The sequence below is a fragment of the Oncorhynchus gorbuscha genome, linkage group LG15, assembly GCF_021184085.1.
Source record: "Oncorhynchus gorbuscha isolate QuinsamMale2020 ecotype Even-year linkage group LG15, OgorEven_v1.0, whole genome shotgun sequence".
NCBI classification, from domain to species: domain Eukaryota; kingdom Metazoa; phylum Chordata; class Actinopteri; order Salmoniformes; family Salmonidae; genus Oncorhynchus; species Oncorhynchus gorbuscha.
The window spans coordinates 45887744-45914186 of NC_060187.1; the positions used below are offsets into that span (position 1 = coordinate 45887744).

Below are 26443 nucleotides of genomic sequence, written 5' to 3' on the forward strand. Positions count from 1 at the left end.
TGTGCAACTACCACACATTATATTATATATTATTCACATTCCTTGCAGAAATAACTATTTGCAAACCCTTTAAAATGTCCAGAAAGACAGTGGTCTTAGAAGGGTATACTTTATACATAAAATACATATTTAAAAAAAAATACATATTTTAAGGGAATGGATGTGGATGAAAATTCTGCCAGTGTTTTAATGTCCTAGTTTCTTGTTTTTTTTGTCAGAATAATAGGAGAGAATGATTTATTTCAGATTTGATTTCTTTCATCACATTCCTAGTGGGTCAGAAGTTTACATACACTCAATTAGTATTTGGTAGCATTGCCTTTAAATTGTTTAACTTGGGTCAAACGTTTTGGGTAGCCTTCCACAAGCTTCCCACGATAAGTTGGGTGAATTTTGGCCTTTTCCTCCTGACAGAGCTGGTGTAACTGAGTCAGGTCTCCTTGCTCGCACACGCCTTTTCAGTTCTGCCAACACATTTTCTATGGGATTGAGGTCAGGGCCTTGTGATGGCCCTCCAATTCCTTGACTTTGTTGTCCTTAAGCCATTTTGCCACAACTTTGGAAGTACGCTTGGCCATTGTCCATTTGGAAGACCAATTTGCAACCAAGCTTTGTTTCATCAGACCAGAGGACATTTCTCCAAAAAGTAAGATCTTTGTCGTTGCAAACCGTAGTCTGGCTTTTTTTAATGGTGGTTTTGGAGCAGTGGTTTCTTCCTTGCTGAGCGGCCTTTCAGGTTATGTCGATATAGGACTCGTTTTACTGTGGATATAGATACTTTTGTACCCTTTTCCTCCAGTATCTTCACAAGGTTGATTTGCACTTTTCGCACCAAAGTACGTTCATCTCTAGGAGACAGAACGCGTCTCCTTCCTGAGTGGTATGACGGCTGCGTGGTCCCATGGTGTTTATACTTGCGTACTATTGTTTGGAAAGATGAACGTGGTACCTTTAGGTGTTAGCAAAATTGCTCCCAAGGATGAACCAGACTTGTGGAGGTCTACAATTTTCTTCTGAGGTCTTGGCTGATTTCTTTTGATTTTCCCATGATGTCAAGCAAAGAGGCACTGAGTTTGAAGGTAGGCCTTGAAATACACCCCCAATTGACTCAAATTGTGTCAATTAGCCTATCAGAAGCTTCTACAGCCATGACATCATTCTCTGGAATTTTCCAAGCTGTTTAAAGGCACAGTCAACTTAGTGGTTGTAAACTTCTGACCCACTGGAATTGTGATAAAAGTGAATTATAAGTGAAATGATCTGTCTGTAAACAATTGTTGGAAAAATTACTTGTGTCATGCACAAAGTAGATGTCCTAACCGACTTGCCAAAACTATAGTTTGTTAACAAGAAATGTGTGGTTGAATAACGAGTTTTAATGACTCCAACCTAAGTATATGTAAACTTCCGACTTCAACTGTAGTTTGATGATTCTGTGACAAACGGTGAATTAGTTATTGATTTATATTGCTTTAATAGGCATCTTATAGATTTGATTTATTTCTATAAAATCCGAACCGTAATTTGTATTCAAAACAAATGTAAAGGTATGCTAGACATTTACATAATCAATCATACCTAGTTTGAGGTTTGTGACAAATTAATAATTATTTATTGATTTATACAGCTTTAAAAAATGGCATTTTATAGACTGTATTTATTTCTATAAAATCAATACTGGAATTTGTATTCAAAACAAATGTTCTAAAAGTATGCTAGACATTTATAGAATAAATCATATCTACTTTGATGATTCTGTGACAGTGAATTAGTTATTGAATTTGACATTTGTAAATGGCTTTTGGCAAATGTATTGAATGTAAAACCAACTTTACCTCGGTGGTAGGATACCAGTGCGTCTTTTGTATGAGGTGCTCATAAAAACGTTCATAAAACTGTTTTATAAACATATTAATGTAATGGTTTATCCTCGTAGGCTATGTAGCAAAGTCAGCCAAATAACTGTTATTTTGTTTTAGACAAAACATTTCACCCCTACAAAAAATACGCACATTTATTTCTCAGAAAGTAATTGAATATTAACATCCATTCGGATATTTGAATAATACCTGGACATTGATGAGGGAGGTGAAATGGAGCTCGTGGTCCGACCACTGGCCCAGGAAGAACTCATAGCCCTCCTTCTGGGGTAACGCATACAGGAACTGGAGATAGGGGAGTCACAGATTGTAATCATCATCAACGCTGTCTATTTTCAACTGTTTCTTTACTAAACTATCTGACATTAAATTACCATCGTTCTGCTTTGCGACCATCAAACAACAAGAGTTCCGATTGTGAACTCGAGAGTTTGACATCTCAAAATAATAAAATGCATTCTTTATTGGAGCAATACTGCCACCAAGTGGTGGCATGTTACAATCACGTCTGCTCTGACTTTTGTCATTATGCCAGACAAATTGGCAAATCATTTGTTTGCCAATTTGTATGCAATGTCATTGCAAACACACTTTATTATCATCAAATATTTTGACATATTACAGCACAGTCCCAATAGACACTGAGCATTGAGATTCTTACCGCGGGGTTCGACTTAGCTCGGTTGAAAATTACTTCAAAAGTGTGAGCCTAAAATGGAGGAATAATTATGCAATTACAAGAAAACATTTGTTACGGTCAATAAATAGTTAAGCAAAGCAAGTCAAATTACTGGCAAAAGTGTTTTCTGACAAAATAGCAAACTTACTGGTATGACAGCACTGATGGTGTCTTTTGTGGCATAATACTGCCTCCACAGCTGAACACAGAGAATGAAAGTTACAAACATATATGTTTCATTCCCCTTATGAGAACATGAAACATACCATGGTTCTTTACCTAGATATGACATTTCATTTCTAAATATGTAAATACCCATACCTCTGCAATTTCTTCTCCTGAATTATCCTGGATCAAGTCCAAGTTCAGGATAGATCCTAGGGTCTGTGCAAAAACACAAAATACATGACTGGGATCACCCAGGTGTACGGGGTGAGTTACCCTCATACAGGGGTAACAAGTAATGGGCTCTTAAACCTTGTGAAAAGCTGTATACAAATGCAATCCAATAATGTCAATAGTATCAATCAATGCCGTTCCACATTCTCTTCAGCTATTTACAATGCTATCGAGGACAGCATTTGTTCATGTTCACCTTGTCTTTAGTGAATCTGCCTGAACCATCAGCCTGCTTGTCACGCTTCTCCAACTGCAAATAAGGTAAGATTTGATGCATATTAAATTGGAGACAATTAAACAGTGTTTCCCTACATTGGTGTACAGCATATTGCCACGAAGACTGTCAAAGCTACATCTATGGGCTCGCAGTCTTTCAGCGTAAAGACATCCACAACAGGGGAGAGGATGCACGCACCCCAAGTAACGGTGGGTAGCCTAACAGACCATGTCTAAGCATTATGATTTACACCCCAACAAAACATGTTATGCCATAACTTACCTCCTGCTCCATGACTTTGACAAATTCTGCTTGTTTAGAGTGTCCAAGAGGCTCCCTCTTGACTTCAATTCGCTTCTCGAGCCGAGCATTGAACTCCTGAGGGTTGGCACTAAAAAAAGAAAAATGAAAGAACTTCTGGTTAGGGAATGTGCAAACTCAAAACTAAGGTACAGGTCAGCCTAGCCCGTGATCATGACGCAGATCCATTACACATAAGAGTCATTGGACGAAGGGGTCTTCTGTACGGGGGTGTTTTGTTCAGAGCCCAGACGCTTAATATGAACATTGACACGCATTGGTTGCGGTACGGTTTTGGAAGCAAAAGGACCTCATCTTTCATGTCAGTTGGAAATACATTTTCAAAAAACAAAAAGGTTAAATTGATACACGCGTTGATAGGGTAAGGGTTAGAGTTCCCACACGCGTATATATCTATCTTCATGTAACAGAGCTTGGTTACATAAGACAAGATGAGACCACCTGTGCTCAGTCACTATCAGAAAGTGTAACTTAGAAAGTGTAGCGGAAGTGTAGTTTGAAGGCAAGGGCTCCCGAGTGGTGCAGCTGTCTAAGGAACTGCATCTCGGTGCTTTAGGCGTTACTACAGACACATTGGTTCGATTCCAGGCTGTATCACAACCGCCCGTGATTGGGAGTCCCATAGGGCGGCGCACAATTGGCCCAGTGTCGTCCGGGTTTAGGTCCACAGACGATGCAATCTCAACCACACTGCACACTGCCCTAACCCATCTGGACAAGAGGAATACCTATGTGAGAATGCTGTTCATCGACTACAGCTCGGCATTTAACACCATAGTAGCCTCCAAGCTCGTCATCAAGCTCGAGACCCTGGGTCTCGACCCCGCCCTGTGCAACTGGGTACTGGACTTCCTGACGGGCCGCCCCCAGGTGGTGAGGGTAGGCAACAACATCTCCTCCCCGCTTATCCTCAACACTGGGGCCCCACAAGGGTGCGTTCTGAGCCCTCTCCTGTACTCCCTGTTCACCCACGACTGTGTGGCCACGCACGCCTCCAACTCAATCATCAAGTTTGCGGACAACACAACAGTGGTATGCTTGATTACCAACAATGACGAGACGGCCTACAGGGAGGAGGTGAGGGCCCTCAGAGTGTGGTGTCAGGAAAATAACCTCACACTCAACGTCAACAAAACTAAGGAGATGATTGTGGACTTCAGGAAACAGCAGAGGGAACACCCCCCTATCCACATCGATGGAACAGTAGTGGAGAGGGTAGCAAGTTTTAAGTTCCTCGGCATACACATCACAGACAAACTGAATTGGTCCACTCACACAGACAGCATCGTGAAGAAGGCGCAGCAGCGCCTCTTCAACCTCAGGAGGCTGAAGAAATTCGGCTTGTCACCAAAAGCACTGACAAACTTCTACAGATGCACAATCGAGAGTATCCTGGCGGGCTGTATCACGCCTGGTACGGCAACTGTTCCGCCCTCAACCGTAAGGCTCTCCAGAGGGTAGTGAGGTCTGCACAACGCATCACCGGGGGCAAACTACCTGCCCTCCAGGACACCTACACCACCCGATGTTACAGGAAGGCCATAAAGATCATCAAGGACATCAACCACCCGAGCCACTGCCTGTTCACCCCGCTATCATCCAGAAGGCGAGGTCAGTACAGGTGCATCAAAGCTGGGACCGAGACTGAAAAACAGCTTCTATCTCAAGGCCATCAGACTGTTAAACAGCCACCACTAACATTGAGTGGCTGCTGCCAACACACTGACACTGACTCAACTCCAGCCACTTTAATAATGGGAATTGATGGGAAATGATGTAAATATATCACTAGCCACTTTAAACAATGCTACCTTATATAATGTTACTTACCCTAAATTATTCATCTCATATGCATACGTATATACTGTACTCTATATCATCGACTGCATCCTTATGTAATACATGTATCACTAGCCACTTCAACTATGCCACTTTGTTTACATACTCATCTCATATGTATATACTGTACTCGATACCATCTACTGTATCTTGCCTATGCTGCTCTGTACCATCACTCATTCATATATCCTTATGTACATATTCTTTATCCCCTTACACTGTGTATAAGACAGTAGTTTTGGAATCGTTAGATAGATTACTTGTTGGTTATTACTGCATTGTCGGAACTAGAAGCACAAGCATTTCGCTACACTCGCATTAACATCTGCTAACCATGTGTATGTGACAAATAAAATATGATTTGATTTGATTTGGAATAGATCCATTGTTGTATTACTTGTGAGACACAGCTGAGTGAGAATACATTTAAATCATTTGCTTTTTATTTTACTGGGCTGATGGTGCCTGCATCAGATGGTCAGTCTCAGAGCAGCAGACTGAGGGTCCGTCTCTCAACGTCCCTCCGCTCTCCCTTTCCTCCACTGACACTGACCAAAAAGGGGCACAGTCTTCCAGCTGATGGCGAAACTCGAGTCACACTGCATTATTTTTGCCTCATGCACAAATTCAAGTCGTTACTCACATGAACAGAGAAAGTGAAATATTCCTTGATATTACAAAAGACCCAAGAAACTAATAATAACAACAACACAAGCCTATAGATACACTTTCCTACTCATTCACTACTGCTGCACTGCTTGTTGTAGCGCTGAGTGGAAATAGGAAGAAAGCACATTTCATACAAAGTGTTGACAGTGCTGAGTAAGAACTTAAACATGAACTCACTCATAAAAACAGCAGCTCTTTGCAGTATTCTTTGACAGTCTCTCTAGTCATTGATTTAAAATCTCACAGTATACATTTTGCCGTAGCTTTCTTTTATGCCTGCTACTTTACTGCAGACTCTGTCATCTGAGCAATCTGATTGGCCAGCAATTATTTCACTTATAATTCACTGTATCACAATTCCAGTGGGTCAGAAGTTTACAGACATTAAGTTGGCTGTGCCTTTAAACAGCTTGGAAAATTCCAGAACATTATGTCATGGCTTTAGAAGCTTCTGATAGGCTAATTGACATCATTTGAGTAAATTGGGGGGTGTACCTGTGGATGTATTTCAAGGCCTACCTTCAAACTCAGTGCCTCTTTGCTTGACATCGTGGGAAAATCAAAAGAAATCAGCCAAGACCTCAGAAAAAAGATTGTAGACCTCCACAAGTCTTGCTTCATCCTTGGGAGCAACTTCCAAACGCCGAAGGTACCACATTCCTCTGTACAAACAATAGTATGCAAGTATAAACACCATGGGACCACGCAGCCGTCATACAGCTCAGGAAGGAGACGTGTTCTGTCTCCTAGAGATGAACGTACTTTGGTGCGAAAAGTGCAAATCAATCCCAGAACAACAGCAAAAGACCATGTGAAGATGCTGGAGGAAACAGGTACAAATGTATCTATATCCACAGTAAAAATGAGACCTATATTGACATAACCTGAAAGCCCACTCAGCAAGGAAGAAGCCACTGCTCCGAAACCATCATAAAAAAAGCCAAACTACGGTTTGCAACTACACATGGGGACAAAGATGGTACTTTTTGGAGAAATGTCTTCTGGTCTGATGAAACAAAAACAGAACTGTTTGGCCATAATGACCATTGTTATGTTTGTAGGAAAAAGGGGGAGGCTTGCAAGCCGAAGAACATCATCCCAACCGTGAAGCACGGGGGTGGCAGCATCATGTTGTGGGGGTGCTTTAATGCAGGAGGGACTGGTGCATTTCACAAAATAGATGGCATCATGAGGTCGGAAAATTATGTGGAGATATTGAAGCAACATCTCAAGACAGTCAGGAAGCTAAAGCTTGGTCGCAAATGTGTCTTCCAAATAGACAAGGACCCCAAGCATACTTCCAAAGTTATGGCTCAAGGACAACAAAGTCCAGGTATTGGAGTTGCCATCACGAAGCTCTGACCTCAATCCCATATAACATTTGTGGGCAGAACTGAAAAAGCGTGTGCGAGCAAGGAGGCCTACAAACCTGACTCAGTTACACCAGCTCTGTCAGGAGGAATGGGTCAAAATTCACCCAACCTATTGAGGGAAGCTTGTGGAAGACCACCCAAAACGTTTGACCTAAGTTAAACAATTTTAAAGGCAATGCTACCAAATACCAATTGAGTGTATGTAAACTTCTAACCCACTGGGAATGTGACGAAATAAATAAAAGGTGAAATAAATCACTCTACTATTATTCTGACATTTCACATTCTTAAAATAAAGTGATGATTCAAACTGACCTAAGGCAGGGAATTCTTACTAGGATTAAATGTTAGGAATTGTGGAAAAACTGAGTTTAAATGTATTTGGCTAAAGTGTATGTAAACTTCCGACTTTTCAACTGTACATACATTCCGTTACATAACACACACACACACACACACACACATATATATATATATATATATATATATATATATATATATATACACATATCTAGTTAACCCAGTATGCAATACTTAGCGGTCACCAGGTCTTACCCATGGTTGTTACACCTGGGTATTTCATTTCCCTGTTCATTATACAGTGACAAACAGTGGGAGTTGCACACCAAACTAGTTAGCATATTAGCCTGGTGCTAACTAATATTTGCTAGCGTTTGACTTAGCGCTTACTTTCGTAATTTCTTTATCTTTTCCTGATATTTATTATAATATGGATTGTCTTCCAGTTCCGGCTCTTTCTCTTTCTTCACAGAAAATGCTCTAAAATGCGACGGCACCAGACCTGGGATGAGCGGTCGTATTCCAGTTGCCCTGACCGCTAGCATCCCACGGTACAAACAAGACATTTGCACCATGGCCGCCGCCATATTTCCTTCGTCGTTGTCGCACATAAATAAAGCGCCGTGAAGAAACACTGTCAACTTACAAATCGTTCCGAGGACCTGTTCTGTGTGTGTCAAACAGTAAATGAGAAAGGCCCATATAACTATATGGATATGCCTAAATGTTTGTATTTTTTTGTTAATCAAGTGGTTTGAGTATTTTAATTCAATCCACAAATGTCAATCCACAAATTGCAATGGTGAAAACACATTTTAGAAGATTCAAGGTTTTTATTATGAACACATTTACAGAGCAGCTTCAAGGTAAACTGTAAATAATGTCAGAGCCCATCTTTTTTTTTTTGAACTGAAACCTTTCGGTGTTTGAACTGAAGTACAACGTAGTACAATGTAGTACTGAAGTAATTGAGTTCCTAACCCCACTTCCCCACCCCTAGAATAGCACCCACTTACAGTATATGGCTTATCTTTTGTCTGAAGAGTAATGTAGTTACATTGACATTTTTCTCCATAAAATAACTCCATAGTATATTTGGGTCTCACTTTATTTGGATAGTCCTTTACAGGTGATATTTTGATTCTCAGATGATGAATAAACTCTCTGTCGACATACAATAACTAGTAGGTTTGCCATGTATCCTTCAACCACCCTGGAAAACCAGCTGACGCTATCAATGATTCAGCTTGTGCTTAGTTACTGTAGTTAAACATCTATAGCACACTACCCCAAATATAATATTGCCAATATTTGTGTTGGTATTGCCCTTTAAGTGTGGTAATCCACATTCCTTTTCAGTGATTCTGTGCTGGCGATGAGCAAATGTATCTGCGTTCTGGTGCCGTGGTGCAGGTCATGGGTATCCATGTTTTCTGGCTTTGGGCTAACACACATGTGGATGTAGAGGCAGCACTCTCGGGCTGATGCTCTTGGGCTCGGTCCCTCTTGAGTCTGGAGAATGACAGGGATCTGCCGTCCGTCCAGGTCCAATGTCCCGGGCTGCCTGACAGGCCTGTAAACATATGAAACAAGTATTCAGGAAAAACACAACTCTGTGTTCTGCTGTAAGATCATTTGCGAACAGAGAATGTAGCAATGTTTCCCTTACCGATCCAAAATGCCTGTTTCCCAGCAAATTTCCATAACCAAGCCATGTCTTTTTTCGACTGGACACCTGTTAGATTGCTGTCAAACCTTAGAAAGAGCATTAAAAACAGAACAATAGTAGTTAATGCATAGGCGGATCAACTATCCTCCAGAACCAACAGAATGGCTAGAGTCTACTAAAGATATTCCTTATATAGCAGAAGCTTACTACTTTTAACCTGGGCCTATAAGTAGTAGATGTAATGTAGCTCCCCTTACAGTAAGGTACAGGCCCGTTGAGCACTGCTCCAGCTGGCCACGCCAGGGCTCAGGATGTAGCAGTGCCTCCTGTAGTGGCTCCAACCTGTGGGACAGGAAGTGCTCACTGACCTCCCAGCCTGGGCCATACAGGGAAGGAAAGAAAGAATGAATGAATGAATGGATGGATGTTCTAAACAGTGTTGTGTTCGAGACCGATTCAAGACCAGAGTAAATCATATTTCTGTGTTCATATTTCAGAACAACATATGGATTCTCTAGACATTCAGAATAGTTAAAAATGCATATGGAGGGTAAATAGAGCCACTCTACAAATTTTTACTAACCCAAACACAGAGGTGAACAAGGTGCTTTCTACACCTTCAGAGAAGGGCTAAGGATTTATACAATAATTCTTATAATAATATACAAATTATGATAACTATATTGTTATTTTCAATGATGTTCTGATTTCATCTCTTCGGTTTTTGTTGGTTTAGGGTTAACATTCTCTATTGTACTACATAATTGATAGATCGTAATACATCCACTACACTACTTTGATACGCATCAGTATATGCAGTGCCCACTGAAAAAAAAAATTACAAAGTAGCCTACACAATTGCCATTTGTGTTTTAGATGAGTGAGCTGGTATTACGGTTGCTGTCCTTCCAGAAACACAAACCTGTCACACACTGAAGGCCTATAGGTTCACCACTGAGCAAACATGTCTATAATAGATATCAAGGCTGTTAAAATATTCATGTTTCAAGAAAGAAGTGTACATATTTGGCCTGGCAAAGCGGTTTTATGCGCTGACTGAATGGAAGCTGATAATTATACATTTTTTTACTCCGCTGGTCTCGGCAAGAAATTCTGAATCCTCACTGTCTGAGACCAAGTACAAATGTATCAGACACCCAGACAAGACCGAGACACTCAATATGTGGTCTCAAGACTGACCTACATAGGAATAGTTTATTTGATTATAACTACACTAAGACTCTTCTGGGCTTTGAGATTGCCAGTCAGTTCGTGTGTGTCCATCCAAAACATCCAACCAATGTTCCCTCAAATTTTTTCGGCACTGAGCAAATTTCAGGTTTACTGAGTGCAAACTTGACAATTGTGAAAATTCTGTGCAAGTTCCAGCGCACATTTACTGTGAACACAGAGTCTGTACCTGCTTTAAGTTACAGCTTCAGACAGTGGTCAAGTAGGCTACTGTGGCTATTTGATCATAATGTAGGTCAACCAGTATCCTACCATCAAAAACAATGGGGAAAATGCATCCCATAACATTTTAACATGGAAATAGCTGTTCTATCATTCAGCCTACAGTAGCAGCCAATATGTGGTGTTCAACGTAGGCTTGATATTAACCTGTTAATCAACTTATCCTTCAGTCAATGTGACTGAAAATGTGGTTGTGTTGTTTGATGCAAGAAACCACTTTACAAAATAAAAGGTGTCTATAAATGTAATTGTTTTGTGCTCTTGTAGAAAGCAATCAGTCCCCTATTGCTGACTACAAATGATCTATAACTGGGCTAATAACTCACTAACTAGCAAAGGATATGATGTGTTTGTGCATACGTGGCTACATGCAGCTCTTGCTATGATCTCAAAACAAATCAAATCAAATTGTACTTGTCACATGCGTTGAATACAACAGGTGTAGTAGACCTTACAGTGAGATGCTTACTTACAAGCCCTTAAACAACAATGCAGTTTTAAGAAAATACAACAAAAAAAGAAAGAGATACGAATAACAGATAATTAAAGAGCAACAGTAAAAAACAATAGTGGGGCGAAATACAGGGGGTACCGGTACAGAGTCAATTTCGGAACCTCTTGGACTTAGACTTGGTGCTCCGGTACCGCTTGCAGTGAAAACAGTCTATGACTAGGGTGGCTGGAGTCTTTGACAATTTTTAGGGCCTTGCTCTGACACGGCCTGGTATAGAGGTCCTGGATGGCAGGAAGCTTGGCCCCGGTAATGTACTGGGCCGTACGCATTACCCTCTGCAGTGCTTTGCGGTCAGAGGCCGAGCAGTTGCCATACCAGGCAGTGATGCAACCCGTCAGGATGCTCTTGATGGTGCAGCTGTACAACCCTTTGAGGATCTGAGGACCCATGCCAAATCTTTTCAGTCTCCTGAGGGGGGAATAGGTTTTGTCATGCCCTCTTCACAACTGTCTTGGTGTGCTTGGACCATGTTAGTTTGTTGGTGATGTGGACGCCAAGGAACTTGAAGCTCTCAACCTGCTCCACTACAGCCCATCGATGAGAATGGGGGCGTGCTCTGTCCTCCTTTTCCTGTAGTCCACAATCCTCTTCTTTGTCTTGATCGCGTTGAGGGAGAGGTTGTTGTCCTTGCACCACACAGTCTCATTGTTGTCGGTGATCAGACCTACCACTGTTGTGTCATCGGAAAACTTAACGATGGTGTTGGAGTCGTGCATGGCCGTGCAGTCATGAGTGAACAGGGAGTACAGGAAGGGACTAAGAATGCACCCCCGAGGAGCCCCTGTGTTGAGGATCAGCATGGCAGATGTGTTATTACCTACCCTTAGCACCTGGGGGTGGCCCATCAGGAAGTCCAGGAACCAGTTGCAGAGGGAGGTGTTTATTGATGAGCTTTGAGGGCACGATGGTGTTGAACGCTGAACTATAGTCAATGAATAGCATTCTCACATAGGTGTTCCTTTGGTCCAGGTGGGAAAGGGCAGTGTGGAGTGCAATAGAGATTGCATCATATGTGGATCCGTTGGGGCGGTATGCAAATTGGAGTGGGTCTCGGGTTTCTGGGATAATGGTGTTGATGTGAGCCATTACCATCTTTTCAAAGCACTTCATGGCTGCAGACGTGAGTGCTATGGGTTGGTAGTCATTTAGGCAGGTTACCTTAGTGATCTTGGGCACAGGGACTATGGTGGGACGACGTCATTGATGCACTTATTGATGAAGTCAGTTTTCCTGCATTAAAGTCCCCGACCACCAGGAGCGCCGCCTCTGGATGATCATTTTCTTGTTTGCGTATGGCCTTATACAGCTCGTTGAGTGCTGCTTTAGTGCCAGCATCGGTTTGTGGTGGTAAATATATAGCTATGAAAAATATAGATGAAAACTCTCTTAGTAAATAGTGTGGTCTATAGCTTATCATGAGATGCTGTGGGATACAGCTTACCTCGAGACTTCCTTAATATTCGATTTTGTGCACCAGCTGTTATTTACAAATAGATACAGACCGCCACCCCTTGTAATATAATATAATATAATAATATATGCCATTTAGCAGACGCTTTTATCCAAAACGACTTACAGTCATGTGTGCATACATTCTACGTATGGGTGGTCCCGGGGATCGAACCCACTACCCTGGCGTTACAAGCGCCATGCTCTACCAACTGAGCTACAGTCTTGCCGATTCACTGAAAACCCAGCCAGCTGTATGCTATACATGTCATCGTTCAGCCACGACTGTGAAACATAAGACATTACAGTTCTTAATGTCCGGTTGGTACGATAGGCTTGATCGGAACTCGTGTGTGTGTGTGTGTGTGTGTGTGTGTGTGTGTGTGTGTGTGTGTGTGTGTGTGTGTGTGTGTGTGTGTGTGTGTGTGTGTGTGTGTGTGTGTGTGTGTGTGTGTGTGTGTGCGTGTGTGTGTGCATTCGTGCAAGTAGAAAAACATGTTGACTCACCCTACCTGTAGAGAAAAGCCAATGCCATCCTTCTCTCTTTCATGTTGATGAAATGGTCTATCACTCTGTCAAACACTACACACTTTTATTTTTTGTTGTCTTTGGCTACCTGGTTAAAATATTTGCTCTCTAGTCTAAATTCCATTCATAGGCAACCTTAGCTTAGTTAACATTAGCCTTCTACATCTAGCTACATATTAAACTTCCACCTTCCCAGTGTATGAGTGTATGAATTCATGGTTGGATCAGAATTGACGTTATCATCATTTTCCAGTACGGAGAATTAAGTAAAACCGTGAGTCCAAATCCCTATCTCCATCCATGGCTAATTTAGGAAAGAGACAATAGCTACAACAAGATGCAACAATTCAAGTTTTTCTGTCAATGACGTATGCTCTCAATAGGATTTGATAGGAGTGATGCCAAATTCAAGCTGGCTTCCCTTGACACTTTTTTTTAGGTGCTCCAGGACCATTCACAGTTGCGCTTGTTTAGTTTAGCTCAATGTTGATTGGCTCATTTTTCCTACTTTTTTTGGTCAAGGGAGGCCAGATGCTTGCTGGCTTCCCTTGCGTTCAATGCTAGGGGCGGCAACAATGTCATACTCATTTGGACCAGACAACATCAGATAGATGGCCTACACGTAGAGAGACAGAGGGGGGCGCTGTTTCGCTCGCTCGGATGCTTTCTCCTGTGAGATACATTCAATCTCTTGCAAATTGAAGGAAAATGATGAAACAGAGAGATGAAATAAATAATTTAATGTTTAAAAAAAGTAATTGTTGGTAAAGAAAATTGGGAAGCCTGGCTTCCCTTGGCATCCATGAATACACACCACTGCCAATACATGATTACCTCATATTGGCTTTACATGAATTGCCCTGCCAATGCATTGTTGTTCAGGCCATTTAAAAACATAAATATTTCAAATTTGAGGTAGGCTATATGATTACACTAGTAATAGATCCGTTATTGTACACAGCTGAGTGAGCATACATTTAAATAATTTGCTTTTTATTTTACTGGGCTGATGGTGCCTGCATCAGATGGTCAGTCTCAGAGCAGCAGACTGAGGGTCCGTCTCTCAACGTCCCTCCGCTCTCCCTTTCCTCCACTGACACTGACCAAAAAGGGGCACAGTCTTCCAGCTGATGGCGAAACTCGAGTCACACCGCATTACTTTTGCCTCATGCACAAATTCAAAGAGTTTGAAGGAAGAGTTTGAACCTTCAGACACATTAAATGGTTCAAAATGGCAACCGTTCACATATCCGGTTCGCAGGGCAGCTGACTTGGGTGCACCTACCGCCAGCAGCCTGAGAAAAATGGTTTCAAAAATAGGAACACAATGCTTTATCGTTGTTTTTTAACTGAAATGTTTGGCGATCGACTAGGAATGCCTTGAAATACGATCGACCAGGTTGGGTGACCACTGCTCTAGAAAGTTGAGTGAAGTTCAATCTTGTGCTTCTCTCTGTGGGCTAATATTTCTGCCCAGAAGTCCTGGGGAGCTGCATGGCAGGACTCGTACCCCACTATCTCCCCTTTAGTTAAAACAATGCCCTCACCTTGCGCTGGCGACCAGCCCTGTGTTGTTTGGGCGAGGGTACAGGGGCATCATCCTGGGGGGCATCCCCCACCCTCACCTCATGGAGGAACTCCCTGTGCCCAGACCAGCTCCAGATGGGGATCACCTGGAGGTCCGGGTGCACCTGGGGGATGGGCTCTGGAATCGGCAGCCTCCTTTCCTCTAGTCTCAGTGGGGTGAGTGCATGGAACTAGGGGAGAGTGGGGACACAATAAAATGTGACACACGGTGACACATATATACAGTCAACTCCCTGATAAATGCAACAGCTTGACCCTGTTTGTGGCAATGAGAACTAAACCAGAGCAGGCCGTTATCATGACAAATTCAAAACAATGTTCAGACATTTGGACTGGAAAGGTATATTGCGCTTATCAGGAGTCGACTGACCCCTCTCCTTCCAAAGTTGTGAGGTTTACAGTATATGGAAAAGTCTTACCGTCCAGACTTTCTCTTCACTCTTTCTCCTGACACCTGAATGAAGGACCTAGAACACAGAGGAGAGACATAGCTGACATGCAGTATAGATGCTGGCACTATTCATAAAACCACTAGGTTGAATTTGACTTATTCCCTTCAGGAGAAATTCCACAACCAATCAATAGTAAATGGCAAGTTTACGCCTGGCTTCGAAAACTCTCTTCCACAGACATCATTTGAATATCAATAAACCGCCAAAGCTTCACATCAGTTTCTCAAAAAAGAAATGCTTAAAGTCAACATTGTGTTGTTGATTGTAATCATTGTGCTGGGCTCCAATCAAGTACTTGGTGAAACTCGGAGACTCACCGTGCGACTGTTGCTATTACTGTTGCTGCTGCCCTGCAGTCTGAGTTGTCTGGTGGCCTGGCTGTGAAACGGAGTAGCCTGATCCTGGGGCTCCCCCTCTCCATCCCCATAGTCAAGGAAGGGCCTCCGGTTGGGCACGTCCCCCCTTGGTGGATGGGGGCGGCCCTCCCACAGCAGGTCTGTTTCAATGTCAGTGACATGTTCCTCCAGCTGTGGGGACTGGGGGACGTGAGCGGTTGAAGGTACTCCTTTTTCATCTGCCTCTGCCCTCAGGTCCTCTGGGTCGCACATTCCTGTAGAGAGAGAATGTGAGACAGAGCGAAAGCGAAACCAGGGTCATGTTCATTAGGGCACACAATGGAAAACATTTCAAACTGTTTTGCAGTGGAAAATAAAAATGAGCGTTTCTTATTGGACAATTCCACGTAGTTCCTTCCTGTTTCAGTCTGCTTTCTTCCGTTCGGTGCTTAATGAACATGACCCTGGGTTATGTCCAGTAAAGTACAACAAGAGAGAGGAAGCAGTTTGAAACAGAAAATTATACATTTGTGAACTTATTGGGCACATTCAGGTCGGGCCTCCTTGTCATAAAGTCTTGTGGCACGCCGACGCCCCACGCTCGAATCCCAGACATCACACATGCATGACATTTAAACACCACTCTGCATCAGTATATCAAATGTCCCAATTAACCATAGGCAACATGCACCCTCTGCTGCCTAGGAAGGCTTACAGCAAGTCTGAGTACAGAGCATCAGAACGCAGCCCTCAACTGTATTATATAACCAATCACTGAATCATTCTTAACTCGCCTCCTCTAGGATCCACTATCTCCACACTGGCTGAGTTCCTCTGACCCAGAACAGTGTTCTTGGGGCCAGTCAGAATCACGGTGAACGTCTCATGGTTTTCTTCCAGGCCGTCGTCCTTCAGGTAAATGTTCCAGGTTTTCACGCTGACTCCTAATCAGTCATACAGGGAGAGAGAAGAGGAGGTAGTCATATCAACTAATAATATTATTATAGGTATATCAACTACCCCAACCCCCCCACACACACACACACACAGGAGCAGGGTTGGCCACTCTTTGATGTGGATCATCACAGACCTGGATCGAACTGGATCAGACTGGCCGTGCTGTGGGTGAAATCTTTCCCCACCTTGGCAGTACCATCTTCCACCTGAAAACAGAGAAAGAGGGGTTGACATTCTTCGACTTAGATTCAAGTCCCATTCAATTCAACGTATACAACTGTGCCACCAGACATTGTTTTTCAAGGTCAATTCAATATGAGTGAGTAGGACTGTTAACCCTTGACCCTAGCTGCTCTAGTCCACAGCTTGGCTGTTCAGTTGACTGGTGTGAGTTGTGTTCAGGACACCACTCTACTGCACCTGAATAGCAATGTAGGCCGGGTCCATGCTTTTCCCACTGCGCGTCAGCTGCACCTGCAGCATGCCTGCGTTCTCACACACCCGGTAACACGTAGCCGACAGCTCCACCCGAGACCACGTCAGCTGCAGTCTGCAAGACAGGCCACAGGTGCGGTCAAGAGTGAACAGGAGAGGTCAAGCGTGGCTCGACTCCTCTTTATTTTTTATCCTCGTTCCATCTGTATGTGCTTCAGCCAACTCTGAGTATCATTGTCATACCATTGACAATACAGTACGTACAGACCTGGGAACAGTTTCTTTTTTTTTTACATGGCATCAGTCATGACATTTGGGAAGATTCTAAGCTGTGTGTGAATCGGTCTATTGTACCCACTATAACTGTGCACAGAAAGTGCCCACCTCCAAATGTATCTATGTAGTATAAAGCAGTGTCTCTCAACCTTTTTTGTATCGTGAACTGCTTACTTACCAGCCCTTTCCCAACAATGCTGAATTAAAAAGTATGAAAATATTTGATACATTTTTTTTTTTACAAATTATATTGCAATAAAATAACAATAACGAGGCTATATACACGAAGTACCGGTACCGAGTCAATGTGCAGGGTTACGAGGTAGTTGAGGTAATACTGCATGTACCAATGGAATAAAACCTACATTTCAGGCAGCATGGTGTTTCCCGCGGGGTCAGTGACACGGAACTCAAAGCTGTCCCCTGTCACCTCCATGTCGGTGGGGATGACATAGAGCACGGCGCGCTGCTCCAAATCCCTCTGGGTGAAGCGTCCTTTGATGTACGCCCCTAGGCAAACACAAAGAACGGGGGGGAAAGCTGTCACCACACTGCACGGTGCCCACATCGACTACACAACACTTTACTATAACCCTGATGTATTCACTGCTACTCGAGCTCATTTCCTCTGAGGTACTGTACTTTCAAATGGCACCAAGACGTGTTTTGTATCCACAAGACTGTAACATGTACTATACCCCTTTCTTGAAGGTACAATCTAGATATTTGACTGAACATACAATATCCTCAAAACCTACCACCTCTCACTCAACATACCCGGGTAAGTATATTAAGTTCATTTCAAGTTTAAAAAATAATAATAATAATGTAATCACCAAAAATGGAAGTAATTAATCTAATTTCCCCTCTGTTTATCTATTAAATTGATAGAATTTGAAGAAAAGGAGCTACCGGTGAGGCAGTTCTCTAGGTAGCCGAAGTGAGGCGGCCGTGTGATGGTGAACTCCAGTTCCTGGGCGGGACTGTCGGGGTCAGAGGCCTGGAGGTCACGTGACGTGATGTAGATGCCTTGCTTGTCCCCTAGTCCCCCTGAGAGGTTCTCCACTGTACTGGGGATCCTCTTGGTCACCAGGCTGGGGGGATTCCTGTCCACATGCTCCACCTAGAGGTGGACAAGGTCGTGCTCATTAGCCGAGAGAACAGTCTATGACATGGGTGACTGGAGTCTTTGACCATTTCTAGGGCCTTCCTCTGACACGCCTGGTATAGAGGTCCTGGATGGCAGGATGTACTGGGTGATGTACTGGGTGATGTACTAGGTGATGTACTGGGCCGTACGCACTACCTTCTGTAGCTCCTTGCGGTCGGATGCCGAGCAGTTGTCATACCAAGCAGTGATACAGCCAGTCAAGGTGCTCTAAATGGTGCAGCTGTGAGAACCTTTTCAGGATCTGAGGGCCCATACCAAATCTTTTCAGCCAATACTGGTCCTGGAGACCCACATGTTGCGCAGGCTTTTGTTCCTGCCCAGCACTAACAAACACAACTGATTAAACTGATCAAGGTCTTGGTGATGAGCTGGTTAGTTGAATCAAGTGTGTTAGAGGTGGGCTGGAACAAAAACCTGCACACCGTGTGGGTCTCCATGACCAGTGATAGTGACCACAGTAAATTGTCACCCGCACTTCTATCAATAGGCCAGAAGAGGGTGCTCTGATTACGTCTCATGACAAAATGACCGTTTGGTCGTTGAGTATCTTAATTCCACTGTAGGAGAGAGCAAGTCTTCATAGATGCAATTACTTTGAAAAGCGTATTGTGTTCTGTTACGTTATTCTTTTGTAAAACTTCAGATGGAAATAATGATGACATTGTTTGGCCCAAATAAAGTCCTCTCTGATTGCATACTTTAACTATGCCACTTTGTTTACATACTCATCTCATATGTATATGCTCTACTCGATACCATCTACTGTATCTTGCCTATGCTACTCTGTACCATCACTCATTCATATATCCTTATGTACATATTCTTTATCCCCTTACACTGTGTATAAGACAGTAGTTTTGGAATAGTTTTGGAATAGTTAGTTAGTTAGATTAGTTTTGGAATAGTTAGTTAGTTAGATTACTTGTTGGTTATTACTGCATTGTCGGAACTAGAAGCACAAGCATTTCGCTACACTCGCATTAACATCTGCTAACCATGTGTATGTGACAAATACAATTTGATTTGATTTGATTTAGATTTGATTTGAGAAGAATTATCGAGAAATAAGGACTAATACATTAAGGATATAAGTGATAGTGCATGATAACAAGTTGTGTAAATAACTATCTGTACTATAGCCTCAGAGGTCCTCCACTTGTGAGGTCTGTTGTAGATATTATTCATGATGCTAGTGCCACTGTACTGAACGCAGAGTACAGTCTTAACGGGGCCAGAGGTTGAGCAGTTAGAGGAGCGGACCTGCGTTGTTTAGCTCACAGTGGCGTAGCGCGGCTCTAGCCAAGTGGCAGACAGAGAGTCTCGCTAGACCGAAGGGGACATTTGCTGGCCAGGCTGCCTCACCTGTGCCTGCCTACGACCCCCACCATCACCCACACACACTGAGGCCCAGGGCAGGGTGGGCTGGCCAGCAGGTTATCCGCCTGGCTGACCGGGTTCAGCTCTAGAATATGTGAGTGCGTGGCGGGCCACAGGAGAGGGGAGGCACGAGGAACACAGTGTCACAGCAGCAGCCTCATCCACCTGGCCACAACAGCCCAGCAGGCTGACAGTTTAGTATGCAACACTGTAGGGAGGCCTGGGTTAACTCTCTCCTCTCTCCCTGTCTGAGTGAATACCACCACAAAGATAGCTCATGGTGAAATCATTGCTTGTGGGAAGAAGAAAATACATGATTGGTAGTTTGGATATTATTCATCTTTCCATCCCTTTATTTCCCTAACATTTTATTCTCCCTTTTAAACTTTATTTCCGTTGCAAATCAAAGACGCAAACGTTTAGTACATCTGCGTACTGTATGTCTGGTGACACTGTATGCTTAGAAGCCGGGGTTCATATTCACAACACGTCTGAGAGTAGGAATGCTGATCTAGGATCAGGTCCTTCATGTCCATATACACTGGGTGTACAGAAACACTGTGCAGGAACACTTTTCTAACATTGAGTTGCACCCACCTTTCGCCCTCAGAACAGCCTCAATTCATCGGGGCATGGACTCTACAAGGCGTCGAAAGCGTTCCACAGGAAGCCATGTTGACTCCAAAGCTTCCCACAGATGTGTCAAGTTTTCTGGATGTCCTTTGGGTGGTGGACCATTCTTGACAAACAAGGGAAACTGTTGAGCGTGTAAAACCCAGCAGCTTTGCAGTTCTTGACACACTCAAACCAGTGTGCCTGGCACTTACTACCATACCCCATTCAAAAGGCACTTAAATGTTTTGTCTTGCCCATTCACCCTCTGAATGGTACACATACACAATCCATGTCTCAAATGTCTCAAGGCTTGAAGAGCCTTCTTTAACAAGTCTCCTCCCCTTCATCTACACTGATTGAAGTGGATTTAACAAGTGACACCAATAAGTAGCTTTCACCTGGATTCCCCTGGTCAGTCTGTCATGGAAAGTGTTCCTGATGTTTTGTACACTCAGTGTATATTACAGCAAGGTTTATTTCAGCTGGTACACATTCACAGCTAAAAGCTGAGTTACAGTACACAGACAAAAAGGAAATCAAAATGAGAAGATCTTAGGGGAAAATTAAGAGTTGATTAAAGCCGTTCGGGACTAGAGGGAGGGAGCATTGTATAATAAGGATCTAAAAGGTGTAACTGGTCCTAGATCAGCGCTTATATTCTGAGACACTTTCAACTTTTTAGATTTTAGATTTATTTTACTAATTGGTCTTTTTACCAGTCAAATCAGATCTTTCTTCAGAGCTGATCTGATTGGTCAAAAGACCAATAAGTGAGAAAAAAAGATCAGAATTACGTCCCTGGCATACAAGATTTGCCGAAGTATAAAAACCAGTAAAGCCCACCTGTATTGTGAAGACCAGCGGCTCCTCCTTCAGCTGTCCAACCTCCAGGTATCCTCTGTTAGTACCATCAGACGGCATCAGACTAAACCTGTCAATCTGGGCCAGGCTGCCCTGGTAGTGCTGGTAAGCCAGGTCCATGTTGTTGATATCAGTCTGGGTAAAACGGGGTAAAGTCAGTGGGTACCCCTTGAGGAGCAGCTTGCCGTACTGCGGGGGTTGGGTGAGGGCATAGGTCAGGTTCCCCACAGCAGTATCTGGGTCGGTGAGCTCCAGGTGGTCTGGTGTGATGGACTTCACCGCTCCCTCTGTCAGTTGGAGGCCGGTATTGCGGTTGAGGGACGGCGGGATCCGGTCACTGTGTTCTATGGTGAAGTGCAGGGAGCCGCTGCGGGAGCTGATGCCGTTGGTGACGACGAAGCTGTGGGGAGGAAATGGAAAAGTGGATGGATGAAGTTTGGTTATTGGCATGTAGTTAGGCGTATAAATGTATATAGGCACGTAGTTGGGTTTTGTGGTTTTGCTGTGGGCTGCTGCGGCGACGTGTCCTTTAAAACACAGGAGACAGAGGTACAGTTCAAAGGGCAGATGCCAACTCGTGGACAGCTTGTATAACAGCAAAAGATGGATGGGGAAAGTGTGCAGCAAATTTAATAAGTAATCGGGCCATTTTTTGCATGATGCCACTGGCAAACGCGATCTGTATGATAGAAAGTAATTAGCTATAGAATTGAAAAATAACTACCAAAATTAATATCATCTCAGTGATCTAAAAACATAAAATTCATCACATTATTCACCGATGAGGCTAGCTTTATTACAGATCCAATTTAAAAAGGCAATAAGTCAATCATAAGGGCCCCTTTCCCATTTTCAAGCTGGTTGAGTCTTGTTGTGTGCTCACAGACTGGTCCATGGCTCACCACATGCTACAGTGACAATGTACTGGAGCTGAAATGGGGACAGTGGTTTGTGTGTGTGGACAGATTTTAGCCCTCGTTCAACCCTCTGCCAAGTCAATCTGCCTCTCACACACACAGCACTGCAGCTGAGAACTGCCCTAGGCCCCACCAGCCACCACGAACAACACACTGGCCACCACACACACACACACACACACACACACACACACACACACACACACACACACACACACACACACACACACACACACACACACACACACACACACACACACACACACACACACACACACACACACACACACTCGCACACACACACACACACAGGTCCCCCTCTCTAAGCCAAACCGGTGCAACATCTGCCATTTCCACCGTCCCATATTTGCTAGGTAATTGTTCCCAGAGATGCCTGTCTGTACTCTGTACACTCCTTTTCTGGCCGCCATGGCAACCGATGCCAGCCGGCATTATCATTCTCCTAATAATGCCCATTCATCATCCGCTGTCACGGTGGCCAGAAGAGGGGGGCATAGAAAACACCTTCTGCCTGGGGCCTGGGCCAGGCCCCTGCTCTGACGCACAGGTGTGTGCTCAGGTGTGGCCCCATCTGAGGCGCCAACCGCTGCCATCACACACTCCCACCAGTCCCCCTCCAAATGGAACATTCTGTATCACACACCAATACAGCGTGCGCTCATACATATAGGTTTGACCAGAACCAAGGAGAACCCAGTAGAAATAGTCACAGTTAAATAGATGGATGCTTTGGATCTAAGGATGTGGTTAGTTTGTATTTGAATGCTGAGAAGTGGGTAGATGTTCAATGTGTCAGTTGAGAAATACCAGTACTGCTGCCCCATGCTGGACGGCTATCACCTCCCTCTTTGGCAGAGAGCATTGGCAGTGTGTGTGCCCCCACTAAAGCGCTCCCCCCTCTCATCTCCTCTCAACCTCGGCTGGCTTGGCTGCAGAAAGGCTCCTGGCTCCCAGCTGACCCTGAGGTGAAACACAGCCAGGCTCTCTCTATGAGTGTGTGTTTGTGTGTGCCAGGCTTCTGGGTGACAAACCAGCGTCCTCAGACACACCAGGGATGGAGAGGAGACAGAGGAGAGGACAGGTCAGCCATACGCCCGCCATCTCTCTCTCCACCCAAGCCTCCTGCCAAATTGGCTGGAAGAGGCACATAAACATACTGTAGCAGAGCTCTCATCTCTTCACACTTTTCATTTTTTTTGCTGAGCTTCTTTCGATGCTCAAATACTCCGTCCGAATTTGTGTGATACATTTTGGGCAGGCACTAAAAATCTTTCTTATTCAGTTAAAATCAACAGACATTTTATGCTCTTAATTTGGCATTGGGAAAAACACGAGATGTGGGCGGGGCTAGGTCTACACAAGGGTTAAAAAGTCAAAAGGAGATATTTTTATTTTATTGTTATAAACATAATCGTGCCTGAAATTTGAGCCAGACACACATCCAATTAAATCTGCATGAACAGGAAAGGTTTAAATTCAATCATCCAATATTCCACGAAGGTGTCAGTCTGAAGAAAATGGACAACACACTATTTCAAGAAATGTTTGTATCTGCCCCTAAGTCTTGTATGTCCAACAACAAAAAATACAAAATGAAACAAAATACCACAACGTGTTAGTCTGACCTGAAGGAGTCCTGCTCAGCCGTGTGACTGTTGTCATGGGTGTAACACACACGCTGGGCCGCCACGTCCAGCTGGGAGAAGCTGAGGAACGACATTCCAGGACGCTGGACGGCGTGGACGTGTCCGTGTTTGGGAGGGACGGACACGGTGTAGAGCATCTCCCCCGGTCTGGCAGCCCCGTCCGTAGCCAGTAGGATGTCTGTGGTCAGGATTAGCCGCTCTCCCTCCATCAGGGTGACCGGCCTGGTGACCAGCACTATGTCACCTGGACACAGGAGAATCGTCATTTAGGTCAAGCAATAGCAGTTTTTTTGCATCTATTATACTGTTAAATGTATCAAGGCTTAATTTTCTTACTCTTTGAGTTTAAAAATCGATAAAAAAGTGTATTATAAACATCAAACAAAGCATTTTAGTGCCCGATATCAGGGACTGTCAGCTTATCTTAGTTGCACTTGCTTCGATAGGCCAGCACAATATGAACTGCACCAAAAACCTGTATGAATGGTATGTTTTCAATAATAGCCTGGCAGTGACTTGAGCAAGCAATGATGACAACGACACAACAACAAGAGAACCGCAGAGGCAACCAAAACTCTACGTCTGTTCCCTCCCTACATCCTTCAATTATTCACGTTCCGAGGTGGCTCTTCCTGCGGTGCCGAGTGTGTGGGCTTTTCTCACCTTCGCTCCTCCAGGATCAGAGGGCACCGAGCCAAGAGGGCCAAGCACACCCCTGATTGCACTCCCTCTCCTCAACTCTCTTCGCTTCTCTCCGCCTCCCATGTCATGCTCACCCAACTGGAAAAGATGGCCTGGCTATAGGGAAAGCCACCTATTCAATTATACATGGCCAAGATGCAGCGGCTGGAGAAAGTTTGTTTTGGGACGTTGCTGATGCATGTGTGGTGCGTTGAGGCACAAAATGGCTGCCGTGCCTTGCTCCACCCAGGTTGTTGAGTCTTGGTGGGTTAACAAGGTGTACTGTTGTGGTATACTGTTGGGTAGTGCTGTAACCTGTCTAGGAAAAGTTCAGTGACTGAATTTACCCATTTATTTACCTTTTTCTTTGCCAGCCAAGTACTACGTAATGCTAGATCTGTAGACAATACGCGACTATGTGTTATGTGATTAATAAAGTAGTAACATTATTGCTGATAAGATGAGGTTCCTCCAGAGAGGAAGAGATGGTCCACCTCAAAATGTTAAAGACAAAATTTATTGTTTGTCTTAAAGTATTTAAGCAAGAACTCATCATAACAATGAAACTGTGCCCATTAGGCTGTCCTGTCCTCACCCTTCTGGATGGTGCGTACTGAGATGAAGAAGCTCTGAGGAGGGGACTCGTTGTCTAGGTCACTGAGGGTGAAACGGATGCTGTCATGACCTTTGAACCCGGTGCCAGTAGTGTGGGCATACCACAAGCGGTTAAACTCCACATCCTCCTGGGTGAAGTTCTGACCCGCTCCAATGTCTGTCCAGCCAGCTTCTGTCTGCACAAAGGGAAGAGGATACACAAACACACTCAAATTTGAATTTTACACTTGGTCAGATGTAGGTCAGGAGGGTAACATCAGATGTATCTGCGGATGCTATAGTGGTTCTTCCTTTAAAAGTTACGTCGTACAAGTCACGTCATACTGCAGCACAGCTTGCGGGCTGCCGCAGAATTCTATGGCACATTATTTAAGTGTCAGCCATTGTGGCCAATAATGCTAGTTTGTGCTAGTTTGACCCCCAGAGAGCATCTTTGAGAAGCATTTGACTGTTTTTAATATTGGCTGTACTAGAGAATTTAAAATATATTTTTTAAGAACATAGTGTCATGTTTGTCATTTATTATCTTGTCTTGTCCCTGTGCTTCCCATTCTATTCGTTTCCCTCTGCTGGTCTTATTTGGTTCTTTCCCTCCTTCTAGCCCTCTCTCTCCCCCTCCTCTCTCACTCTCTCGCTAACTCTCTTCTCTCTATCGTTCCGTTCCTGCTCCCAGCTGTTCCTATTCCCCTAATCATCATTTAGTCTTCCCACACCTGTTCCCGATCCTTTCCCCTGATTAGATTCCCTATTTATTCCTTTGTGTTCCGTCCCTGTTCCGGGGCGGTTCCTTGTTTTGTATTCCATGCTGTAATTGCGTTTCGCCCTGTCCTGTCGTGTTATTTGCCGTGATTGTGTATCACCCTGTCCTGTCGTGTTTTGTGCCTTCTTCAGACGCTGCGTGTGAGCAGGTGTCTCAGTTGACCTTCGGCCTGCGCCTACCCGAATTGGACCTGCAGTCTGTGGCCGCTTTGTCCAGTTGTTTTCCCCTCTACTATCTAGAGGATTTCAGTTATTCGGTTTTGAGCATTAATAAACTCTGTTTCTGTTAAGTCGCGTTTGGGTCCTCCTTCACCTGCATAACAGAAGGAACCGACCAAAGAATGGACCCAGCGACTTCAGACGCTGTTTACACTGCCGTCAAGATCCAAGGAGCCATGCTCGGCAGACACGAGCAGGAATTGTCTGCT

At 44.0% G+C, this 26443-nt stretch overlaps 2 protein-coding genes across 2 annotated transcripts in view; both read right to left on the bottom strand.

Moving 5' to 3' along the window:
- The window catches only part of LOC123997432 (ATP synthase mitochondrial F1 complex assembly factor 1-like), an 18927-nt gene extending 10639 nt beyond the window's left edge, over nt 1-8288 (bottom strand). Inside the window, exons 1-7 of the mRNA XM_046301647.1 lie at nt 8068-8288; nt 3458-3566; nt 3155-3208; nt 2881-2943; nt 2708-2758; nt 2542-2589; nt 2070-2165 (exon numbers count right to left, since the gene is read on the bottom strand). Of these exons, the coding sequence (XP_046157603.1) occupies nt 2070-2165; nt 2542-2589; nt 2708-2758; nt 2881-2943; nt 3155-3208; nt 3458-3566; nt 8068-8288 (642 nt within the window). The remainder of the gene's footprint in view (nt 1-2069; nt 2166-2541; nt 2590-2707; nt 2759-2880; nt 2944-3154; nt 3209-3457; nt 3567-8067) is intronic.
- Nucleotides 8289-8500: 212 nt separating this feature from the next.
- Nucleotides 8501-26443, bottom strand: part of frem1b (Fras1 related extracellular matrix 1b) — a 53932-nt gene continuing 35989 nt past the window's right edge. Inside the window, exons 23-36 of the mRNA XM_046301420.1 lie at nt 25237-25432; nt 23940-24204; nt 21359-21776; nt 18265-18475; nt 17718-17862; nt 17062-17191; nt 16775-16847; nt 16479-16628; nt 15667-15959; nt 15317-15364; nt 14858-15067; nt 9604-9722; nt 9347-9432; nt 8501-9250 (exon numbers count right to left, since the gene is read on the bottom strand). Of these exons, the coding sequence (XP_046157376.1) occupies nt 9033-9250; nt 9347-9432; nt 9604-9722; nt 14858-15067; nt 15317-15364; nt 15667-15959; nt 16479-16628; nt 16775-16847; nt 17062-17191; nt 17718-17862; nt 18265-18475; nt 21359-21776; nt 23940-24204; nt 25237-25432 (2562 nt within the window). The 3' untranslated portion in view covers nt 8501-9032. The remainder of the gene's footprint in view (nt 9251-9346; nt 9433-9603; nt 9723-14857; nt 15068-15316; nt 15365-15666; nt 15960-16478; nt 16629-16774; nt 16848-17061; nt 17192-17717; nt 17863-18264; nt 18476-21358; nt 21777-23939; nt 24205-25236; nt 25433-26443) is intronic.